The sequence below is a fragment of the Aptenodytes forsteri genome, unplaced genomic scaffold (assembly GCF_000699145.1).
Source record: "Aptenodytes forsteri isolate BGI_AS27 unplaced genomic scaffold, ASM69914v1 Scaffold287, whole genome shotgun sequence".
NCBI classification, from domain to species: Eukaryota; Metazoa; Chordata; class Aves; order Sphenisciformes; family Spheniscidae; genus Aptenodytes; species Aptenodytes forsteri.
Window position 1 is genome coordinate 2927703 of NW_008794854.1, and position 26550 is coordinate 2954252.

Sequence of the window (26550 nt, forward strand, 5' to 3'; positions counted from 1 at the left end):
AAAAATGCTTTGAAGGAGATTTTTTTTTTTTTTTTTTTACACAGAATGGATTCAGTCGTGTCAGATTTATGACTTATTTCTCTACAGAATACTTCCCATCACTGAGCATTTAGGGGTCCTTTCACTGTTGACTGGACTGTTTTTAACTTGTTTGCCATGAAACAGGTTGTAGCTTGCACAGGATAGAAGTGAGCACTCCACAGCATCCAAATCTCTGCTGCAGCTTGTGTAAATGACTTGCCTGACCTACATAAACATACCTTTCCTGAAGAGGCTTCTGAAGTGCTATACGCCACCCACAAGCCACGGTAAGGACCAAATTATTAATTTCAAAAAGCCAATTATTTTTTCAAATGTTTCCGCCCTCCAGATCAGCATATAGCCTAGTATATTACTCCTAAGTATTCAAAACAATGATGATGTCCCTCAAGTATTTAAGAGTATCGAGACATCTGCACCCCAGAGGGCAACAGCAGATACCACAGACTAACACCAGTGTCTACTCACGGAGGCTTCCCTCATGTGCGTCCTGCTAACGTGTTATTTTAACAAGCTGCTACACTTTCCTCCTTAACCTGAAGCATCAGGAGGAAGCCTGGCCCCAGTGGGGCTGGCAGACAGACCCCTGACTCTTTGCTTATGTTCAGATGTCAGTTTTGCCTGTGCAGCTGTCCTGCACTCTGAGGGATCAGCTGGCTGGAGGGGGACAGACAGGAGACCTATTAGCACCTCCGCGGCTCAAGCCAGTCTGCTTGATTACAAATTCATTTAAATTAATTAATTTTTAATTTCACACTAACCTCAGCTATTATAAATCAAGCCAACCAGGCCAGGGAAACATTCACTGAAATACGAAACTGTCTGTCGAAGAGGCGCCTGATCACAAGTTCAACTTCAGCAATCTGTCACTTGAGAGACAAGAAGGAAGCAAATTACTTTTCACAGAAATTATTAGAAAATATTGCCCTGATTAATTATGCTGTTTCAGAAAGGGCACAAAAAGAAAAAATATTATACCAGTTCTGATCTCTGTCAGCCAGTATCTGGTATTCCAGCCTGCTGAATGGTTTAATCATCTGGGAAATCTACTTTTAATTTTTTTAACCTTTTTTTTTTTTCCCAAATGAAGGAGTAAAACTCCTTTCACACAGTAAAAATAATGAAAAAATAATATAAAATATTAACATCCCTGTATCTACAAAAGTAATATCTAGGCTCTTCGTAGATGTTCTTCTCACTGTCCTCAGACTTCTCTGCCATAGATCCAGGGAAAGGAAATAATCTTACTTTGACAAATTGACAGGTTTGACAAAGATTCACTTGATATCCTTCTTCCTGCCTTCTGGTGCTTTGTTAACACGAAGCAGTTACTTATCAAATACATCTCTACAACAGGGGCACGTTTTGGTTCCATCAGAATTGAATCTCATGCAAGATACACTACCTCCTCTCATCAACAAAATCCGGGGGTGGAGGGGTGGGGTGAGGTGGTGTTCCTTGCTTTCTGGTTTTTGAAGTTCAGATCTACTGTGTTGGAAGTATGAATTCAAACCTTGGTTAGACCTGGTCTGACCGCACTGGAGTAAATGGAACTACTTTCATAAACTCAGAGCATAAACCTGAGTTGGTCCAAATATTACCCTTTTAATATTCATATATTGGGCACCACTAAGCGATAGTGTAAGAAATATGGCACTGAATATGATGCATTCAGTGTACATGTAAAATATCAGTTAATTTTAGACAACCAGACAAAATGGGACTGAGCCCAGAGACCTCCTTATACTACTCCTTTCCTTCTCTACTCAACATGCATTTTGCATTCACATCTACTTATTCTGAATGCCAGTTTGCTGCAAGTAAGGTTACTTTGCTTCTCAAGGATAAAATTTCATAGCCAATATCCTTACAAATGTAAGAACTACTACAAGTACCACCTTACCAAGTAAGATCAGACCTCCACCAAGACTTCTGTCCTTACTGGAGATCATCTCTCTAACTGCCTATGCCTGACAAGAGTATAGCAACAAGACAAATGTTTCGATGCTTCCTCAGAATATTTTCCTAGACTCCAGCTATTTGTGGTAAAGGGACTTCCTGAGCCAGAGAAAGTGCCTTTATATTTAACAATCTTTGATAGATTTTTTCTTCCATCATTTGTTATACAGTCACTTTTTGAATCCATGTACGTTTTCAGCACCCACAGTGTCTCATGGCAAGCAGTCCCATAACTTAAAGTGCAGTAAGACAACGATAAAACAGGTTAAAGTAAGGAAATAACTACAGATGTCCTCTAGAAACGTGACAATAAAACCACTGCCCCACACCCTAACATATTATGCATCATTTACACTAGCTGGTAGTGTAGGAAGTTGGAGGAGTGTAAAACATTTATTGTGATTATTTTCCGTATCATGTCACCTGCAAAACTAAAGAGTATTCATTACTGAGAATCTAAATTGCCTGAGCTTGAAAACATCAAAATGAGAAAACTTCTAAAAATCAAGGTCACTATATGGCTGTCCAGCACTTTAGCATGTATACATGGAAAGGATCTAACTTTTTTTTTTTTCTATATATAAAAAGAAATGTGGCAGTTTTACAACCTTAACCCTGGTCGTCCTAGGATAGAAACAGAAGATTCAATGGAAAGGTGGGAATTTTCTCTTTCCCAGGAGATAAAACTCTTACATCAAGCTTTGTTGGCATTATTATTTAATTTTAAATTTAAAAATCAGTGATACCTTTACTAATGGTACCAATTATACCAATTTAAAATTATGATACTTTTAAGAATAGGGAATTCATCCCTGGTTGAATTTTGCTCCCCTTCATCTTTGGACAGAGATGGTTTCCGCAGGAGGATTCAATATTTGAAGCAGGAAATGTATGTATTTTCCCAAACCAGAATGACTTCAAAGCTACTCAGACATATAAGATTATAGCTGATTGGAAAATGCTTCACCAAACAATTTTCTGCTCAAAAATACTGTTACATCAAGATTGAAATCCCTTCTCAAAACTGACAAGATGTGTGTGTATGCATACATATTTGGGTGACTGTGAGAAAGTAAATGAACAATCTATGCTTAAGCATACAAATCCAAGAATGTCATCTTAAAAAACAAGGTTATTGGAAGGTTACCATCTGGTATTTCAAAAATACTCTTTTTTTTTTAGTGTGTTTAAATCACGGATACTGATATTCTAACCTGTTTCATATTCCACACATACACTAGCCCTACATTGTCAGCTGGAAAAAACCATTGAGCTGTTATGACAGTATACGCATGAGGCACGATCCTTCTGTATGGACAGGAGAGCGTTGAAAGACTGCTCACGGCTGCATACGATATTTCAGTAAAATTATTGTGCTCTGCCACCGTTATAAACAGCCCAGTGCAAATGTGTGCAAGTGCATTTCAGAGCCGTGGCAATTATGTACGTGTATGCTACATGCATGTAAATATGGGCACAAACACTCAAGATAGGTACAAACTGCTAAAAAGCTCTGCTCTGAAACGCATACATACAAGAAAATTTAGACACTCAAAGAACCCTCACTGCTGCCAACAAGCTCCTGCGATGAGCAAGATTACAAAGGATCAGTGAACTGGGACCCATATAAGCACCACAGCCCACCGCTGAACACTTACATTTAGCTACTTAGCAATTCCTCAGCAAATTCACTATGACAAGAAGTGATGAAAAAAAAAAAAAGAGAAACAAGAATTAACCTTTTTCAGTATCATCTTTGTAAGTACTTTGTGTTACATATCCTAACTTTTACATTCAACTTCACTTTATTTGATTCCATTTCCTCTTGAATGACTGATTTTTCCTCATACAAAATACCTAAAGATAAACATAGAAAGGTTAAAGACAAAAACAATAGGAATGAAAGACAGACTATATTGTCAAAGGAAAACGCAGAAATGTATACACCATGGTTTCTTACAAGCAGTTATGAACCCGCCATTAGGACGAGAGGAAGAGATTATTTCATCTCAGAATATAGATGTCCACTTATGTGAAGGAGGAGGGGAGATGAAAATAATTATTCTTATACTTTGTATTATCAAAGTACTCTAAGGTACCTTCACCTCCAGAATGCTTTCCTGGTAAAGCCTGGGTGTTTTAAGTGGTGGTTGTTTTTTAAAACAACTGTTCACAATAATTTCTTTCATCTCCATATGTTTAAAGTGTAGCAGGCCTGGAGAACACAGTAGCTGAATTAATCATAGAATCATTTAGGATGGAAAAGACCTTTAAGAAATAATACCTTTGATTTGAAACTTAACATTCAAAACCAAAGTCCAATTAATGTGTCTGCAAAAACACAAGATGTGTGACCCTTCGCTAAACTTTTATCTTATTTTGTAGAATATTAATTACGAATAGCACCCATTACATTCATACATAATTTACTGAGCAAATAAAAGCAACGCCTCTTCTGTAAGTCACTAGGCAGATGAACTATGAAAGTTAAATGTACTAACTGACCTCAAGGAAAGCCATTTGAGGAACAGCAAAAGTCAGCTCACTTCTGTTGCAAGGGGCTTTCTCTCATGATCTCATCCATAGTGATACTACATTTATTCTCTCTCATTCCACAGGAAAAAAAAAAAATCTCACTTCTGATTCGTTTCAAGCTAGATATTTTCCTCCCCTGAGAAGGTTTAAACACACATTATGAGCTTGGTTGAGTAATCATCCAAAGCAAAATTCTGACTCAAGCCCGCAAGAGCTTTGTCTGCTTAAGGACCACAGGCTTGGCCTCTTGCGAATACTTTCACTTAATACTGAAAGGCTTCATTGTTTACTGTATTACCAGAACATGCATATGAGCTTATAAATGGGAGGCATTCATCATTCTCAAACAGTGATGAGGTGGCCACGGTTCATGAAGCAAGCAGAGAGATGAGACTCAAGAAATCTGGGTTCTGTTTCTCACTGGGCGACAGATTTATGTGACCAAGCAACTGCATCTTTTCGTATTTTAATACTCTATTTGTAAACTGTAGATGATATTTTATTATGCTGCAGAGTGCTTTTAGATTAACGAATTAAATTCCCTGATTGATCATTAAATAAAGAGACTTCTTCACAAATATAATCATCAGCACAATGAAATGTGAATGAGACACTATTCAATGAGATGCAGGGGAAGCAGGAAATCCCTCATTTAACAGAGCTAAAGTATTTCCATAACATCAAGTTGTGTTTTAGCCCACCTTCACTAAAAAAACATTTTCTACAACCATCAAATTTTATGGCCCTTAATATGGAAGGCCAATTTCACCAAATAGAGAAAGAAAAGACGTATGTAGGTAACTTGAGTCCTTACAGGGATGTAGCCTCTCACGACCCTTTTGGGGCATAGTATGCCCACTCCTCTTGAGCGGCCATGTACCTCAAAGTCCTTTGAGCTTACAGATGTTTTTGCTTTAGCAGCGCCTGTACAGCACGATTGCTGCCTGCCCCTTCCTGTGGGTCACACTGGTATGTATCATCATGATCTTCAAAGGTCCCTTCCAACCGAAACCATTCTGTGATTCTATGATCACAGTCCTCAACCCTCTCCCCAGCACAGAGCTCCAGTGTGCCTGGGACCAAGGCAAGCCCAACACAGGACAGTGCAGGAGGGCAGCACATCAAAAAAGAGCTCCTGAAAGTGGGAAGTGACTTCTATAGTGTGCACCTGTGAACCCCAAAGCAGGCAACCTGCAATCAGGTCTGAAAAACAGCAGACTGGCTGTTTCTGTACCAGGAAGGACCTGCTCTCTGAACACTACAGTAATCTCTTTAACACACAAGAATAGCACATGGTGGAGGAGGTCAGAAAGTAATCAACACTATTCCTGGAGAGTCATCTTCCCCTAGAAAAGCCCCTGGGGGGTATATTTACCAGAAATGCTAGAAGCAATGATTTTCCTGAGTGAAGAGGATGAGCCGCACCCAGCCAATTCCTGAGCTTCGTTTGAAACCAGGTGATAAGAAAAGGTTGTTTCAACAGTCAAGAAAAACTATGCAGTATGAGTGAGCCATACTGGACACTGAAGAAAGAAAAGGGGTAGGGGGGGAGAAGAAATGGGTATAAACACAAGAAAGAAGGCAGGAAGCAAATAAAAAGTGGGTTATGAGAGCAAGTCACAGAGGAGCTTGCAGGAGAGCCCAGAAGATCCACCCTGAGACGAAGGTGGGAATTCAGGTGTGGAGCAGGAGCAGCACCTGGCGCAGCACTGGAGCATGGCACCCTTGACGAGCTGGAGCCATTGCCTTCAGCTGCACGGTGACCCGCAACAGCTCTATGCCTACAGACAAAGTATTAGAAAGAGCCTTCATTTTTCCCCCTTCCAAAAAGGGAAGAAATCCTGTATAAAACTTGCTTGCACAACAACACTGTGATAGGGAAAGAAGTCCCTTTCACCTGTGCAATGAGCAGCCCTGCGGATGTGATCGTCCAGGCTCGCCTCACCGCAGGTGCCATCAACCCGCCTCCCCACAGGACCGTGGGGCAGCTTTGTGCCTGCTGCCATCTCAGAAGCACCACGGCACTGCCGGGGACAGAACTGCAGGGTGAGCACCCTCAGCTCAACAAATCTACCAGGAACTGGCATCTGAGGGAAATCATTCGTATTTCAGAATTAAAGAGAGTGAGCAAGAGACTGCAACTTAGAAAGAGAACATTTCCGCTCTCATAAAAAATACACAACATTTGTGAACAAAGCTGAAAAGATACAAACTATAAAGTATTAACAAAAGCCACCCATTCAGATCGTAATACTTCACTGCATTATTTGAATAATTATTTTTAAGCAGTGCTCTATAATGAATTATGAGCTTTCCTCAGGGTAAACCAGACTAAAACAGCTGTTAAAAAAAGTAACAGAATCACAGTTCCGATTAAGCCCAGCAAACAAACATTTTTTTGGCTACAGACACTAGAGCTGCTAGGGGCTTTAAATAACACTAATACTTAATTTCCGCACCAAGTTTTGATTCTTTTCACTGCATATGCCTTGGTAGCTAAGGCTTTAAAATAGAGTTTTAAAACAGAAATCCCACATTTAAAAGCGTTAATTATTATTTATGCCAAAGTTTGTCTCTCTTCATCTATTCCTCTATCGCAAGTTTTGTTACTTGGCATTACCGACAGGGCAATATATTATGTGGCACCAGTGGCCTGTGAGCCAAATATGTCCCCTGGTCGCTAAGCTTAGTTCATGCAGACGGCCAGCCCCAGCATAGGGTCAATCAAGCCTGATCCAGCAACTTCTGTTCAGGTTAAGATGGAGAGTCCCATGCTGGGACAAGTAGCCTCTTCAGGCTTCACCCCCATGGTTTCCATATGTTTTCAAATAAATCTCCCTGTCCTATATTTTATAAATTACTCTCTCAAGACATGCAAAGTGAGTAAAGGCCAGACTTTCAGTTCTTCTCTTTGTGGGATGTATCTATGTATTTATACATACCTGTACAGAGATATATGTATAGGTATGACAGAGAGAAAATATATATCAAGACAAAAAGGGGGGAAAAGGACAGTTTTTCTTTTAAGGCACTGAAAGGACTTACTTGAACCAGAAGACCAGACCCAAAGCCCTCAGGCATGCTGGAAGTTCAGTCCTGTGAATGTAGTGATTTATGCAAATTTCTAAATTATAGGGAAGGAGCATGACAGTTGCAAACGTTTCAATATATTGCTAATTGAAGCATTTTTCATGCACATAGCTATAATGAAACTGTGATCACGAAGACTCTGTAAAATACAAAACCAAAAGCAATAAAAACAAAGCCTTCAGGTTATCGTAATTCTTCTGTAACAAGACACATGTGGGCAACTGGTGATTTTTTTTTGTAACTGGTATTTTTTTTTTTTTAAAAAGGCTTGACATACAAACATTCCATTAAGTTTCTTACAACTACCCAGTATACATAAAGCTGGCAGAATTGGACCCTGAATAATCAGAGTTGTAAAAACACCAGTGTGTACATAGCTATCTACATTCTAACTTGTTTCAGCCGGACCAAATTACATCCACAAATACACAATTATTGCAAATATTTCTGCTGGTGAAGCTCAGCTGCTGCTTTTTTTGTAAGACACTATTTTTAGATTAAATACTTGCTAAAGAATCTCTAACTATGTATTTGTTTATTAAATTGATCATTTGAAAGTTGGACTCCAACTATTAGTAAAATCACACGGCCAATTGCTTTTGCTTTCTAACTGGATAACATGCACTTAAATTAGTATCACACATGTTACATACTCATTGAAATGTTTATAAGTTCATGTTGATGTTAGTTATAGAGGCTAGCTAACTGGAATCTAAAAGAATACCACTTGACTAATATTATTAGCACACGAACTGTCTTATATTTTAAATCACAACATAATACAAAGTGGTTTTGAATGACTGACAGAGCTAAAGATCTTCACTAGGTAAATTGGCTAAACAATTGATTCATTCCTAATTTTGCAAATTTCATAATCTGATTTGTAAGGTATTTCACAAATACAAAAATAAATTTATTCACTGATTTATTGCACTGCTTTCCCTAACTGTAGAGTGATACGTTGCTATTTAAGAGGAATAGCATTTTATCAAAAAGCCACAAGTTCTCATCTGTCCAAGAATTTCTTATTGTTTGAAACGCTTGGCTTGTTCCCATCAAATCAGCAGGAACTTTGCAAACGATTTCAGAGACGGCACGAGCAACCCCTATATGCAGTCAGGGACTTTGCATGTAAAGACAAAAGAAAAAATATACTCCACCAGGCAACCGTTCCCCCATGCCCCACCTTTAGAGAAGGTGAAAGCAAGCTTTGCTGATGAGGAAAGCATTCCTCCTCATCCAGGCCACTGCCGTTTTCAGCTGACAGACTCCAGCGTGCCATCATCTGTCTCTGTCACGGGTTCCACCGACTCCTACTGAGAGCCAGCAACGAGCATCAATCCTCAACCAAACAGCCTGCCAGCTATCTCAGATGGGAAAGCTGGCTTTCTCTACCCACCCGCTCTCTCTTACCAAAACAGGAACACGGTAGACAAGGATAAAAAAGTAGCCTGTGCAAAGGTCTGCAGGCCCATCACAGCATGAGAAGGTGAAGTAAAAAGTTATGTCAACAACAACAAAGAAAAAATGAATGCTTTGATGTTATGAATAGTTGCTGATGCAGAAGATGAGGCATGCTGTGTGCGCCGTAACCCCTTCCTCCTGCCTCCTCCACACATGTCCCCACTCCTCGGGGAGAAGTAGCCACAGAGCCACTGGTCATTTTTAGTAGTTTCTTTTCAGTTGAACTCCTCCTGAATGAACAAGCCTTTATTTTTTAGGAAACACTTTATCAGAAGTTATGAAAGCCTTGCAAGCATGCTCTTGATGACTCTCCAATGGGACTCTAAAAAATGTTTTATACCTCTATCAATAGTTGTCTTCATAAACATTTTTTTTTCCCTGATCTCTACACAAAATCGCAATTATCACACCTTTTCATGTTTTCACCTTGACATAAAGGAAACTCCTAATGGGACCTGGCGTGAATGATTCTGCTTACATCCAAGAGCCTCCAGTATGTGACACCCAAGTTTGTCTTGACTCCAAACTTCTTCATAATTACTATAGGAAGGAAAGAATAATACATTTTATTTTTCTTCAACCAGAAGCCTCCTCAGACTACTGCAGGACATGACTGTTACCCAAAAAGAGTAAGTGTTTCTAAATTGGTTGCAGAGACAGTATGCAACAGTGTATTTATTCTTTGGTTTGTTTTTAAAACAGCCTTTGGATACAGTCAGATTTTCAACTCCTAGAAATAGCTCACAGAAAGCCAACAAAACACATTATCAAGCACCACAAAACAAGCTGCAATGCCCCAAATCAGATTTACAATCTATAATAAAAGACCAAAAGCCACAACCATATCAAAACGCATCATCTTTAAGATGTCAAGAGCATTTCCAAAGTCCTAGCTCACAGCAATGGCAAAGAATTTTTTATGGAGTCTCCCAAATGATCCTACGAAACCAGACATATCCCACAGTATAATGAATACATAAACTCGTGTTCACATGTGTTTGGGCAGGGGGGTTGGGAATCTGATAGACTTGACCAAACGGATCCAGGGAAAAAATCCCCTTCCTGCCCTCAAACCTCAAATCTAGCAAAAAGATTAATGCAGAAGGCAGGAGCAGAACATGGCATCAAAGGTGCCTAAGAAAAGTCAACCTGGAGGAGCATCAGTATCCTTGAGCTACATCTGATCGCTAGCTGTGGTCAATCCAATGCTTCAGAGGAAAATGAAAGATGCAACAACTCAAAAGCCAAATTACTACGTTACAGTGGAAAAAATCCTTCCAAATAGTGGAAATTTTAAAGCATGGTATGAAAATAATATAGACTACAAATAGACAATAATTTATGAAAAATCATCAAATCGGTACGCTTTTTATTCTGCTACCTTTTTGACAGAATTATAACCTGGGACTTCTTTCTCTAGTAAAGAGAAACTACTTACACCACCACGTATGTACTCATGAATGCAATATAATATATTGCATATAATATATTGGAATATTTCCTGCCATACAAAAAGAAGAAAACACCTGTAGATTGGATGATTGTTTCAACCTGCTGGATGTGCAATCTGTGGATGCACATCTGGAGATCTGATGCTAACACGCAAGTGTGAGGCAACAGCTTGACTGCTATGATTGCAAGACAGACAAGGAAGCTTTCCAACAGATGGGTAACTGACAGGCTATAAAATAATCCCTAATTATAAGAGAATTTGGGATAGATGGCATGCCTGGGTTTTAAGGCAGTAATTTAAACGTACTGGCCCTGGAAAGTAATTATTGCACAGAAAAACAATGTACTTAATTCCAAAGAAGCCTTTAATCCATATTTAAACAAGCTCTATACTAAACAGACTTGTGCCTGAACACCTGCTTTTACCACAGGATTTGGAGGGGTTTGTGTGTTTTTTAATTGAAAGACTAATATTTAACTTTTGGAGGGAACAACAGGGTCTACTTGTTCAGCAAAGAGATTAAGAATTAAAAGGTTAGGTTGTTATCACACTGCAGATGTGAATCAAAAGTAAAACGAGAAATCCGATTGAGTGAACACTAACACGATCCGTGTTACAATCACATTTCAGATTCACTGTGGATTAAAATGGATCAGCAGCATGGCTGCAGTGTGGGGGTGAACAAGGATTAACTCCTACTCAGCCCAAAAACCTCCGCTACCCTCTTCCTCCAGCCCTCTCAGGGATTCATTACCTGATACCCTCCTCACCACTACTGTAAGCAAGTGGCTAGAGAGGGCAGAGACCCGGAGGGCTCAGGACTTCCCCTGCCACAGCCCCGCTCCACACACACCTCTGCCCAGGCCACAGCAGCTGTTTGCCTACGAACACAGCATAAAGCAGCTGTTCCCCAAGGATGCAGATGATAAACTGCACCTCTGAATCATACTTACAAAGGGAAACTATATATATATACACACACACACGTGACCACTGGCAAGTGCTTTATCTCCCGTCCCTCTATTAAGGACTCTGCAGAGCAGGGCTAAGTCCACTGGACAGAAGGCTCTTGGAACCACTGTACCAGAAAAAAAACAGTCCACTGAGTTCAGGGCAAGATGCAGCCCTTTGGCTTTGAAGTTGTTTCCATAATTTCTGAGACACTGCTAGGTATATACTCAGAACTCTTGAAAATTCAGCGATGTAAAGAAACATCAAGGAAACATTCTTAAAATACTGGCCAGAAGAGAATCAGACCATTTGCACGCTGCCTTCCTCTGAAGGGAAGGCTCTTGAGAAAACTACAAATCTTTTCTAGACTGCAACTTCATTTAGACAGTGCTCACTGAAACACAGGAGATACGCCCCCGTTTACTGTAGTTCAGATCAGCTTTAAATCTTTCAGTGTAACACACTTACTATTACAATTTTATTTGCAGACCAGTTCCATGCAAGACCTACCATATACCCAAACACAGACTTCAACAGTCACCACATTTTCCCCCCTGAAACTTGAATATCTTTTTAGCAGTTAGGCACAGAGCAAACTTGCACAGATACACTCATCTTCCTTTAAAGACATCATTAAATCACACTCTTGTCTGAACTCAAATCAATATCCTTCCCCTTCTCATAAGGGAAGGCCTCTTACTTTTTAACTTTTTTTTTTTTTTTTTTTTTAAAATTTAAAGAATACTAACTGCAGCATTTAGGTTTCAATGAAACAATTACATCGGTATATTTTACTTACCATGGTAAATTTTTCCCTCCATTCTTCTCTCTCCTCTTGTTCTCTTTCCTGTTCTGACCCTTTTTAAAAAACGTCTTTATCTTTCTTTTTTCCACCATCTGCTGTGGTTAGTGTGGGTAGAGAAAAGATACAGAAGCTGATTCCCCTTTTACTGTTAATTTCACTGCCAATTCATCCCCTCACACAGTATGAGAAACAAGACCATCATTGCTTATTAAATGTCATGCACAAGTAGCAATTATGTGTCTTTCTAATTCTGTCCCCTGTGTTAACAAATACATATTTGTACAGCCTTGAGGTGAAAGCTCTAGACACCCCGTCTTCACAGTCAAAGAAGTCAGAGAGGTTATACACCGTATAAAAATGGCATCTTAATGAATGGTCTATTAATGTATGAAACAGAAGGTTCATTAGCCATGGTTAACTGAGATTTCTGAACTTTTTCTTCTTCTGCTAATATGTCCCGCTTCCTACTCAACTCCTATTTATTTTCAGGATGAACACCAGTTTTACAGCTGAAACAGTGATCTCATGTTCGTGGTTAATACACCTTGACTTCACTTCAAGTCACGATCCCCCAGCTCTGCTTTAGTTTTCCATATTATTCTTTTGGGAGCAAAACCTGGAAATTCCTAGAACGGATTTGAAGAGCAGCTTATTAAAATAACTGCCCATACCTGTCATCTCAGTGTTAGGATCTCATTACCAAAATAAGAAAAAAATCCTGTTAGACCTTCAGAGAATTCAAGTTGTTTTGTAATCTAAAGAGGCACATTACAGCAGCTGGAGATGCCCCTGTTAAACTGGAACTACGTACTATCGAATTATTTGCTTGTATTTATTTGTATAATAATGACGACTACATTATGCCATTTAATATGAAAGCAAAGGAGTAATTCTTATGTATTGTATCCTACAGCCTCCTACTACTAACGTGACATTAAAAAAATGCTACAGAATACATTTATAAATAAAACAATTCTATAAGCTCCTACTTAAATCTTAGAATTACCTCTACAGAGATTAAGGGACTGTTCAGGTTAGGTCAAATCCTGTATGAGTGAACTCTGTATAAGGTTGCAAAACATCAAAGAACATGTTTAATATCTGACTTTAATATGTTTGCCAAACTTTATGTCTTTTCTTAGCTCAGCTGGGTAACAGATGACCATTTCAACATATTTCGCTGCTTTATAATAATCATCTTAGAGATTTTATTTTTTTTTCTAAGAGAATGAAAGACAATTTTTTTCTTCCTTAAACAATTTTGTGCCACATTCTCATTATATAGAGGGGGGTAACAAAAGAAGATGCATTCTTAGAGGTAAGTACACTGTTGGTGGAAGGTTTTTGGTCACTTGCTTATTGGCATTTCTTAGAGCTAAGAGCTGGGTACTTCTGAGTAATTTCTTCTTTTATTCGCCTTCCATTAAAAACCTCTGTCAAATCAAAGAGAAAAGAGTCTATGGTTCCTCCAAATCAGAGGACAAACGAATTCTTCCTAGGATTTTGAACTCCTGATGACCACCTTACTCCTACAAGTAAACTGACTTAGTACAGTCAGGTAAACTGACCACTACGGCTTAGGCTGAGCACAGTAAATGAATGCTTTCCTTAGGTTTCATGCTATTCACATGCTTAATTTACTAGAATTTAAGTTTGTGTATAAAGGCCGTGTGACCTACGTGAATTCTTAAATACTCTGCTAAAAGCGTATGAACTCAGGTATTAGACACCCCCTCTAACAATGCATGTCATTTTGGTTGAAAATTTTGAACCAATCGTTCTATGAAACTTTGATACGTTTTTACAGCACAAAGAGTGGCCTGGACAGGGTTATGAACAAACCGTATATTTTTAAAGCCCATAACCCTTTTCTGTCACATAATCACCATTATTAATAAAAAAATATTAGTTAAAAAGAACTACAAAAGAAGTATCATGGGATAATGTACGATTCAAAGCAGCATACAGATTGGAAATACCAATGGCAAGTAAAAATGCAATACTTCAACCATGTTGTTGAAGAGAACTGTCCTGTATCACTTCTGCAGTTATACAGGCTTGGCACAGTGTCAACTTTTACCATATGGCTTTTTCTTCCCATGCTGAAAGTGAATCTTTCTGTCAAACAGCAGCTGTTCTAAATTATCACATCAAATTTTAACCTTACAGTAGACAACCACTGAACCCACAGATTCACGACAGTGAAATAGTTCGCCTCCTTGACCTGTGAAGGATTTGTCGTTGTTTAGGTCTATTTCTGCCTTAGCACAACAGCTACACCGATTGTCAGGGTACCCGATGCAGGCAGGTACTTAAAGCTGAAGCTACAAGCAAATTCTAGGCAATGAACTTCTCATCTTCTCTCCCTAAAAAGACTGTGTGAAGTCCAAGTTATTATGTTCCTGTTGTGCTATCAAGAATACAACTGCAATTTCAAATGCAAAGAAAATGAGACATTACAAATGCAACCCTTGTTATTCAGTTTGTAATCCAAAGAAACAGTCTATTCTGATACTTCTCCTGTAGTCTAAGTGTTTCAATAAAGTCTGATATCAATTACTGGTTATTTAGATGTCTGCCAACAGCATGTTTTGACAACACCTTGTGCTTCACGCTGAGCAGTGGCAGACATATAGAAGATTCTTGTCGTCTTGTACTCATCTTTCAAGATGGCTCTTACTTGAAGAGCATTTTCATCGAACGTTATCAAAACTTACAGCTCTCACTACAATCGCTCTCTATTAAAGTCTAGTACCAGCTGTCAGTTGTAATGCAAACCTCTGTTAGCCTTTATAAGTTCCACTCTGGAACTAATAAGGGATTGTCAAATAGCTCTATACACAGATGCGAGTGGCAGAGAAACCGATGGAAAAGGCGTGCGTTCAATGAATTCGCACCGACAATACAATCTTTGTGCAACTCTGAGCTAAGCTGACACCGAAAGTCACCAGAGACAGTACAAGCAAAACATGCTCAGGATGATACTATTAATTTAGTTTTTAATCTTTTGAAAGCCTCCGAAGAAGCGAAGCCATTAAAATGAAAAGGTTAAGGAAATGCCAGCAAGATCCCTTAGGATTCTTTGTAATAGACATCCCTAAGATATTTACAGTAAAATCCTGCACAAAAATTCAACAGTAGTAGTCTTGAACATATAAGTGTCAGAGACCTAAGGTGAAAATTTCTATGTTAAAAAGAGGAAGGAAATGTCTCACACATACTTGTTAAATTGTAGAGAGTCTGGATCAATAATCTAATATATTCCACTACTTTGGGGAGGGTTTGCTGGTTTTTTTTTGTTCGGGATTTGGGGGGGGAGTTTTTTGTTGCTTAAAAAGCAGGTGAGGGGACAAGGACGAAATTGCCAAAATACGCACAATGTGGCATAGCAAGCACCACCTCTAAACTGGTAAGAGATCTGGATTGAACAAACATACAGTGTGACTGTATTAAGTTGCATTTTGTGAGTCATTAACACTTTTGCAAATATTTCATTTTCCGAGTGAACCTTTCCATTTCCCAACTAGTTTCAAACGCAAAAATTCAACTCTGAATTACCTGATTATGTCATATGTTGACACTGTAGTACTGAACAACTTGGAGAGAAGTATTAGCAAGCTTTTTTTTAAAAGAACACTAACACTAGGTTCCTAATCACTGAAAATAAAAAAATGAATAGAAATAATCATGTTTTTGTTTAAATATTTCTATCACAATCTGCAAGAAATTTAGTAAAGATTCTTCTCAAGTAACTACAGAGCACTGAAACAACACTTTTCTAACTTGAGAATCTGTATAAAGTATTGAAAAAATATCTTTTCTAGTAATTTCAGAATGTTTCTTTTTTAATTTTTGCTTGTTTAGGACGTATGACAAATGTGCTCACAAACCATAAGATTCTGCCCAAGAAATTTTGCCTTTAAAACGTGCATTTTAAATGTACGGCTCATGATTGACAAGTCATAGAATATTTTCAAAATTTGTAACAGTCAGAAAATGTTACATAAAAAGTTGGCTGTGATCTTTCCAAAGTATTCAGTGCAGCATAATTCTTCCCCTATGAAAAATCATCTGGGTATCTCTGACAGCTTTCGTAAGAGTTAAACAAATTCTAAGCACGAAGGTAAATCCTTCATTGCGTGCTCTGTTTATGTACTTATAGAATATAAAGTGGATGAAAACAATGAATATTTTACAAATAAAGTGATTCATAATTTATCGCTGCTGTCATTTTAGCTTACTAGCTTGAAAGATTGAGTCCCTTTAAGAAAGCATCTCTCTTGCTTTTTAAAATCAAAACAATATTTCAAACCGAAGGAAAAGAAAATACACATCAAACCTCTGCTTTAAAAAATGTGAATCCCTAGATTTTTCAGATTTCATGTAAAAGGAAACTCTCTTCATAGTTCTGTTACTATATGATATCATATATCATGTGATCAGTTCCTACATTTTATTAAACATAATTGTCCCTGTACAGAGCCTAAGAGTTAAAACCACACACACTTTTGTAGTGTAAGCAACACATCCAAGCCACTCGGCTATTTCCAAGGGAAAACGTTACTGTCTTTGCAGTTGCAGCACGCACTTGTGTCTTCCGTCTGTTTTCACTTGCACAAAGTCGAATAGCTCCTCACAGTACCTTTTTCTCTTTACATGCAAAGTTATCTTTTATCTACTGATATAAGCAAGTAAAAAGTATATTTACTTATGCAGAGACAAAATGGTTATTTAAAGCATAGGGGAGAAAAAAAAGAAATCTAGAGAAATGTTTTTAATCCTTAGTATTAATGATGTATTACACATTTTTTTATCTCAAGTGCAGCATTCATTCTACTGAAAGAATTAAGCAATGTATGCAATGGTTCAGATTTAGCAGCCACAGATGGCATTCCTTTCATATCTCCATAAACTCAGCGAGAGAAATATGATTTAGGATACATTCACTATACAACTTGAAGCACTGAATAATTTAGTGTTAGGGGAAATTTTGTGAAGTCATTTTTGCAATAACCAGGCACAGTGGGTGAACTTCACCTCTACTCCCTCCATTACCCCTTACTCCCTTTTCTCCCATTCAATCCACCTGATTAATTGCTTAACATTATATACATAAGGAAGGACTGTTGGATTACATTCTCTTTTTTCTTCTGGCTTTGTTACAGAAAATGTGTCACTCACTTGTGGTTAAAACTTACAATTTTATTAGATAGTATTACATAGGAAATTTACAATTCAGACTTACTCAATTCCAGCAACTAAAATTCAGAAACTATACCTTGAAACGATAGCATGCAGAAAATGTAATTCTGTGCTTTTTGAGTCATTCTGTTCAGGCCCACCACTTTAATTTTCCATTTGATAACTGGAGCCACAAAGCTTGTTTTTGGTCTAAAGGGTCACCTGTTGGAAGCATTCAAAAGAACATTCACACTCACTCGCACTCCCAACATGGATAAAGAACTGCCTACTCCATGTGTGCTGATTAAGTATATCATCATGAAAAATACCGTTCTCCATATCCAGCTAGTCTTTCTGACACGCATGAAATAAACCAACAACAGAATAGACACATTCAGGATGGAAGAGATTTATTAGTCCAAGCCTGCCAGTGCAGGATTTCCTTTATCATCTGGTTACTGCATTTTTAAAAAAACATCTCCTGAAATGAGGCTTCCATTATTTCTCCGAGGAGACTTCCAGATTATTACAGAACTAAAGACATTTTTTTCTAACATTTATCCTACATTTTCCCATTTATTTTGATACTATTACCCCAACCAACCAACCTTCACATCGTGACATCTATTTCCTCTCTGTAGCATTCAAAACAAAACTGAGCCTGGCTTCTCCACATACAAATCACTCACTGGCCAGGTGATGTGAATGCTCCTTTTCTTTTATTGATCTTTGGGCTGTTCCAAACACTATGCCACTGCATAATCTCCTGCTGTACTTGCAACTTAAGTAGCGCATGCAAGCCTCATTGCCCTTTTCATAAAAGCATATTCAATTGCTTTGAATATGTACAGAGACAGTCAAAAAGGATGAGTAGAGGTATGGAGCCATTAGCCTGTCCTCCAAATACGAAGGCACTAGTAGAGGGGGAGAGTTGGGAAACCAGATATTAGAGATGAGATATTAGACATGAGAGAGAGATAGGAAAGTGTTAATAGAGAAACTGAAAAGGGAGCAGCTATTTTCTCACTATACAAGGAAAAACTTAACCAACTGACTTAAAACTGAAGGCTTAAACACAGAAAGAAGATATGTTTTTCACACAAGACAAGCTTATGGCATTCATTACCATAAAAACTTACAGGGACTAAAAATATAAACGAGTCAAAAAATAGACAAATTAATAGGTGACAGGTCACTGATTCCTATTATACATAGTTGTTCTTACAAGATGTATCTTAAGTCTTAGGAAGTCAACAGTTGGTTGGCAGAAGCTGAAAGGTATACCCAGTAAAGCAGCGCTTTATACTTCTATTTTTCCTTAAGAATCTGCCATTAGCCACTGTCAGAGAAAGAATACGAACGCAGAAACCTCTGATCTGATCTACTATGGCTGTTTCATGGGGAACAAATGGAAAAGATGAGTTATCCTTGTTGACTGGGGAATAGCATGGAGACTATCAGAAAGCATTAGGTTCAGTGTGTAGTTCCAGCCAGTTGTTTTTTTGTAATTAAAACAAATTAAAACACAGTAATTCTAAGAAAGGAGACGCTATAAAGATGTAGTTTGGCCAAAATGGCATGAAGACAAGCATGAAATATTACAATAAGATTAAATAGACAGGACCGCTATGATGGAAGTGCTAACAAAGATGTAATAGCAAACAGTCTACAGCAGATGACATATAACATATTTAGTTAACATATGTATTAGCTAAGGGGGGAAAAAAGTATGAAAGAGTGGCTTTTCCAACATGCTCCCCGACACATCTTACCTTACCTTATACAAACCTACTCCCTCAAAAATACTGAACAGATGCAAAAGTCTTTGCCAGAGGAGGCATTAAATCTTAAGCTGTTAACCTAAAGTATATCATGAAAACCAGAATTCCTCAAGGCAAGGTATACAACTCGCTTTTGAGAAATCATTTCTCCATACACACACAATAATGAGAACAGGGATGGTCACAGCAAAATTGGTCCTGATTCTTTAACCAACACGTACATACATACGTGTAAAATGCTTATTAGTTGGTAGGACCCAGAACAGAACAATAATCTTTCCAAGAACCACCAATACTCTGAGTAAAGCCAATAGTCCAACTTTGGCTTTTCAGAGCTCAGATACACGTTTTTATAACATATTTGTATGTTGTTATATATACATGTACACCCATAACAAAAAAAGGCTTGAGCCTTATGTCGTCTTTTCCTGGTTACGCAGAGAAAGGGAAGCAGTCGTGGAAAATGGTACAACTTGTGTTAATTGAGGGCATGACTATGCCTTAACATTTTTCTAAGTACCAAGAAAAGCCGTTCTGAATGAAACTTAAATAGGCTGATCATATACCATTAGGGTCCCTCATTTTAATCATTAGTGATGATAATCTGCTAATGCAAAATGACATTGTTTCCGAAAACAGCATTACAGAAACAAAATCAGAAAGTCTGAATGTAGGATCAAGTAGTGACAGACACTAAGTTGTTGAATGCTTCCAACTACTGTGAAGACAAGAATTTCTATTACTTATTACTCTTTCAAACTTCAGCTGAAACATTTTTTTTCCTAAATTATGACTTCATTCCAGCCCATGCTTGTAACATCATTTTGGATCTTCTTTACACTCTACAATTCTGTCTCTACTGCCCTTTTATTGACAAAAAAAAAAAAACAAAACACAAAAAAACCCTTAAACCCCAACGCCCTAAAAGAAAAAGAAAAGGAAAGGTGCAGGAGCAGCCTTGAGCCTGAGGTCAAAACTGAACTCTTTTTCCAAGCTTTCCAAGTCCTGCTGAGTTACCGATGCCGACAAATGGGAGGTTTTGAATTACTGACTGCTTTTAGAGTGCCACTTCAATCACACCACACTGAAAATATTTGATAAATATGACTTCCAATAAAAGTTAGTAAAACATTATATGTTAAATCAGAATAAACCAGAAGGACCTGTCGCTATTGTTAATGCTTTCAGCATATATCACTCCCTTGACCAACAGCTGGTGAGGAAGTAAAAAAAAAAAAAAAAGGGTCGAGGAAAAAAAGAAAAAGAGGAAAAAGATAGTAGTCCTATGGTCTGACTTTATGCCTTCCAAATCATGTATGATATACTCACACATGGATGCGAGCTCACTCCTAATCTCTGCAGAACTCATTAGGAGCTGCCTTGCCTACCCCAAGCATCTGAGAACCTGTTTTTAAAGTAAAATAAAATAAATTGTTTTATTATTTAGCTCAACTTTTGCTCAATTGTACTCTGACACTTTCTGGAGTGATTGTCTTTTTGTGCTTATGTGTAACTGAAATTCTAAACCAACACCTTTCAACCATTTATACAAGTACACAGGCTATATAGTAAGCAAGGTTATATACAGTGGTTAAGAGTATCACTAACATTCTAGCATTTTTAAGTGAAGCTATAGGAGACCCTAGATAAAGCATTTCTGAATAATAAAATATCCTCTCCTGGATTCAGCTCTCAACAGAAGAGTTTAACTTGTTTTCCTTAATATTGGTATCTAACTGCAGAAAAGCATACTCAAAAGTCTCAGCTTCCCAATTTATTCATTTTGAGGGCAAAACCAATTTAAAATCTACTTAAAAGCAAAACCAAACAAAACACACTCTTACCCCTTTCCTCCCACACCTCCATGGCATTTTCTGAGAAAAAGTCACCTTAATTAGAGCAACAGTTTTCACAATGACCTGGCTATAGTTTGGTGGGCTCCTAGTAGCTCCCCAGGACTTGCCTGTTTGACATAAAGATTGCTGTAGGACCAATGAAAAAGGAATAGGCGTGCTCTCAACCGAGTTCAGAATACTTTAAATTTCTGTTCTTATAGATATATGCATACGCACATGTACACAAACACACATACGCACACCTCACAGTAAATACCTCAGCTACTACTCCTTCCACCCATGGTATTTCTAGATATTACTGTTTAACTTTTACTTAATTATTTAACGGAAGACCCTTTGCGACAGCCAGCACCCTTTAAGGCACTTTGTGAAAAGAGGTTTAAGATTCAATTAGCAAAAAACTTCAAAACATACTTTTGTAAAAAGCAAAATGTAGACCACCATCATTTTGCTTGATATTAAAATCAGGTAAATATAATATGCATTTCTCTAACGTTTAAAAGACCATTTCTGGAAAACCTCAAAATCCCTGGTGTAGTCTTGTTCTTGGGAGCATTCACATAACCACAGTTTGCAGAAACCAAAAGTTTAGAGAAAATTATTTTGAGTTAAATACATGAGTATTCATGAAAATGCAATTTTGAAGTTCAAATATTAATTTTTCAAATGTATCTGCATTTAGGAACTATGCTACCTGAAGCAATGCTACCTGTTTTTTTCTGACCAATCCCAATTAATCAACAAAGCTCAGTAGCAAATGTTATACATCAAGCCACAAGGTTTAAAAAAAAGAAAAATCACACAAAAAAATAGAATATTTTGACACAAAAAATGCATTTGAGAAAACTATAATCTATTGAAAGGAAGTCCAAGAGTGGTAAGAGAGACTAGATATGCTATGTACTGTATTAACTAAAAATCAATTGTTGACCCATATTAAATATTTTTAGCCAATTACATTATTTACACAGATGAAATCAACCCCATTTTCATGGTGATTTTATGAACTAATTTTTTTCTCTCAATAATTTGGAGAAAGTTAACACGACCCAATGCACAGAGTAGGGACATAAAGTGAAGCCCCTGTTAATAACTGAACTATGAACATGGAGCGCATTGTTACCTTGGCACGCAAAGCCTCTTTCTTCATAGCCAGCATTACACAAGCACTTCCCTATGGGCACTAGCCATTCTCCTTCTGTACTGCAATACATCTTGGGTGGCTCCTCCTCCTTGGAATGATTGACACAAGAACCCCGCACCTCCACCAGTGACTGGGAGTCCATGGGTACCGTATCTGGAAACATGGCGAGGTTCTTGACAGTGAAAGGGCACTTTTTGAAGTACACTCGCACCGAGACTAAGGCAACACACGCACCTACATCTTGAAAAGCCAAGTAAAAGCCTTTCCTGCTGACAGGCCCCACCTCGCGGACTTCCGTATTCAGCTTGAGAATTCGGTCGCCGAGATCCATTTGGGTGAAGCTCTCATCTGCCGCAATGGTGTCAATCTTTGTAAACTGATGCTCTCTGAACTTTACCAAATGGTCATCATCAGACTCCATATAATACAGATTGAAGGTCTCTTTGCAAGTGCCCAGAACTAGAGGGATACTATTACAGTCCCTCAAGGTAAACTTGAGCTCCACATATATCTTCTGAGCTGAATTGCGTGGAATCCAGTTTGTTCGCAGCCAATTGTTTTGACTATGATCCATGACATTGCACACTTGGTAAGTTCTGATTGGAGTATAATGCTCATCAACACCACTAATCTCTTCCCACTGGAAAAAAAAAGAAAGGAAAAAGGAAATATTTTAAGATTAATGATTACACCAATAAAAATCACATTTAGAGACAAAAGCTGTGAAAAAGCAAAAATCACTTTGCTTGGGCATCACTATAAAATAGACAACAGAGTCTGGTTGAACTTGCACTTACTTTTTTCCTATTAAAACACATAAACAACTTAAATGAACACAGAATTCACCGTTAAGAAGTCAGTTTTTACCAAGTTATTTCAAGGTGGCATGAAAGAGACGCTACAGCTGTTTTGCATTATTAAAAACCTGTGTTTTCTTAAACTATACGCAGCGCTGTCCTTTTGATCATGATCCCAACATGTCTTTACCACAACCACACTCACCTCAAACAGAAGAGGTTCACTAGGACAACGCCACATTTTCACTGTTAGAATCAAGTTGTATTTCAAAGTTTAAACAAGATTTAAAATCTTATCAAACAAAAGCCAATGGCTCCCACTGAAATTCCATACAGTCACAATAGAATGTTACAGTTTTTAATTTATTCAAAGCATGACAATTGATTTTGCTTGGGATATATGTCCTCTGGACAAACAGTCAAGCTTAGCCCAGTTTCCAGAGTTATTAAAAATTACCACCAACTTACCGTAAGTATCTTGGTTACTTAATTCTTCTGTGGACTATATAGACTATGACACTAAGTTTCTGAAGAATACATAGTCATCATTTGTTTCTACATCAGTCATCAGCTGACAAACTTACTTGACCGAGACAGGGAAGCAATGGGTTTCCTATTTGTGAATTGCTCATGTACCAGTGCTACCTGATTTCTGAAGTCACATTAATGGAGAGGAATATTTACCAATCACAGGAAAAAAGAAATCCTACAGGGGTACTTAAAGTAAATATTTACTGTTAGTCATTTACCATACACAGCTAAGTGCCTTAAGATGCATCTTTCTTTGCTTTCTCCCTGAATGGATGACTACAACCAATTTTTTTGTTGTGGTTTTTTTGTTTTGTTTTTGTTTGTTTTTTTTTTTAAGGTCATCATTGATCAGCTTTTACCCACACAAAAACTGCAGTTGTTCTATATTCCGAGTCTTAAAATGCAAAATGAAGAGCCTTACCACTAAAGTGCAGGAATAAAAACTCTTATTACAATGAACAATACCTGCTACAGAATCATAACACCACTGAAGTTGAAAGAAACCCTTCCAGATCTTCTAGCCCAACCCTCTGCTCATGCAGGGTCAGCCAGAGCAGGTTGCTCAGGATCCTGTCCAGTCAGGCTTTTGAATGTCTCCAAGGATGGAGACACCACAGCCTCTCTGGGCAGCCTGTGCCAGTGTTTGATTATACTCACAGTAAAAAGCTTGGTCCTTATGTTTAAATGGAACTTCCTGTATTTCCATTTGTTCCATTGCATCCTGGCCTTTCACTGGGCACCAGAAAGAAGAGTCTGGCTCCATACTCTCTATGCCCTCCCACCAGGCATTTATACACGCTGGTAAGATCCCCCTGAGCCTTATCATCTTCTGTTCTATGCTTCAAACTTAATTACACAAACAAAAGAGGTAAACTCCTGTCGTGATAACGAAGCGCATACTAATGGAGCACACGGTAGAACAGCAGCTACAGAAATCCTTGCTTCGCTGTCACCCACGTACACAGCCTTTGCAGAACACACAAATGCTGCCCCATGCAACCAGATGCAGTGCAGCTGGGGAGCAGTAGAGCTTGAAAAAGAGCTGCTGCATGGTACAAAAACTGGAGATGTGAAGTAGACGGAATTAAGTATGTTGTGAGAAATCACTGCCACTCTTGGAAGACGATGACAAAGAAGAACTTCTACCAGGAAAAAAATTTTCCCTCAAAAATCAAGTCACATCAATGCTACATTTAAGATCTCAGTCTAACAATTATTCATTTTACATAAGCACCTTTTGCTGAAGGATCTTAGTGAACGGCAGAGCAAACATTAGGAGAGGAAAGTAGTATTCCCACTATACCGACAAAGAAACTGAGGTGCAGTAGTGTTAACCGTCTTTACAGTTTCCTGGTTTTACAAGACACGCATCACACACACATACAAAGAAAGAAAGAAAGGGAAAAAAAAAAAGTGGCCACATCAGAGTAACACTTGAGAGTTCTCAGTCCCAACCCACTGACTTAAGAAAGTTTTGCTATGACTAAGAGCTGGTCTGCACAATGAAATTGTCCACCCACACTGAAGATGTGTTTTAAATCATGTTATTAAACCAGTAGATAAAACCAGTATAAATACTCTTCCTTTAATTGAAACAAAGTTTATTTTAGTTCACTTTACAGATGTGACTATACACAAGTTTTATCTCTTCCTGACTAGTTAGTTCAACAGAGTTACAAACACAGTCTTGGATGTGTATACAGCAGTTGAAATGCTGTAGCAAGCCATAATATGCCACACTGCCAAAGAGAGGTAGCAGTACAGGGGCTTTCTGAGTCACAGTTACTACACTAGAGCTCATGGCCACTTGAGAGCTGAGCACCACGTGGCAGCCCATCACCCAAGGATGAGCCCTTGCCTGCATAAGAAGCAGCTGGACCCTGCCTCCCAGCCTCTGCCAAGTTCCCAAAACTGAGTGGAGGACCCTCCTCTGACAGACGTCCTTGTACAAGTACAGCCCCTGAGCTAATAAAATAATCCTGCTGCAAAAAGCCATTCAGATGCCACAGTTGCCTCCCACGAAGCTGGATGTACCTATTTAACTATAGGTCTTACCTGGACAAATAAAAATTCAGTTACAACAACTGGATGCAACTAGATAAGATTATATCATGAAACATAATTTTATGGACATTTAAAGCAGCTCACACTGATTCATAAATGATCTACTTATTATCTCTTCCATATAATTTCTAATCAGTTCAACATATTTTACATGTCCAGTGGGAGATAGAAACAAAACCAGGAACTTGCAGAATTTAAAACATCTCCACAGCAGATGTTATTTTTCTGGACAAGTCCCATTGCAATTTTTTTTTTTCAGAAGTTTCTTATCCAACATGCTTACACAGACAGTTGAATGTAGATGTATGAATTGCACAACAAAAGTAGCACCCACTACTGTGTTCTTAACCTAGAAATTGCAACGTGCAGTTATCACTTCATTAATTTGTAATGAAGACTAAATTGCTTGGAAACAATTGTAGATTGCCACGTCAGTCTACTTACATAAACAACAAAATTTCAAATCTACCATTTAACGCTGAAGCATTGCTGAATGGAAGCACCAATCTCACGCTGGGTGCTAACTTGACCAAAATACTTCAACTGTTACGAAACTATGGCGTTGCAGCTATCGCTTTAGAAAGACTTAAGGTGAAATAAATCACTGAAACTACAGGAAGAGTGTCCAAATCAGAATATGTGCATAGATTCAAGTAGATTTGTGACATCAATAATTATTATGATCTAACTAAAAAACAAGCAGTACATTTGCATTGCTCATACATTGCAACTTTTCCCAGTAAGCTATCGTACTGCCATCCCCAAGTGATCTTTATTCTAAACAGATTACCAAGAACATCAAGAAAATTTCCTTTCCATGACCCATGATTTTTTTCTCTTAAGTGAGGTTTCTCAAAGACCTATATCTATAGTTGTTCTAATTTATTTCTGTACTTGTAA

The 26550-nt window shown here is 38.1% G+C and overlaps 1 protein-coding gene across 1 annotated transcript in view; it reads right to left on the reverse strand.

Annotated features, from left to right (window-relative positions):
- The window catches only part of EPHA3 (EPH receptor A3), a 220310-nt gene that overhangs the window by 136267 nt on the left and 57493 nt on the right, over nt 1-26550 (reverse strand). The window contains exon 2 of the mRNA XM_009274576.1: nt 22238-22898. Coding sequence (XP_009272851.1) covers nt 22238-22832 — 595 coding nt within the window. The 5' untranslated portion in view covers nt 22833-22898. The remainder of the gene's footprint in view (nt 1-22237; nt 22899-26550) is intronic.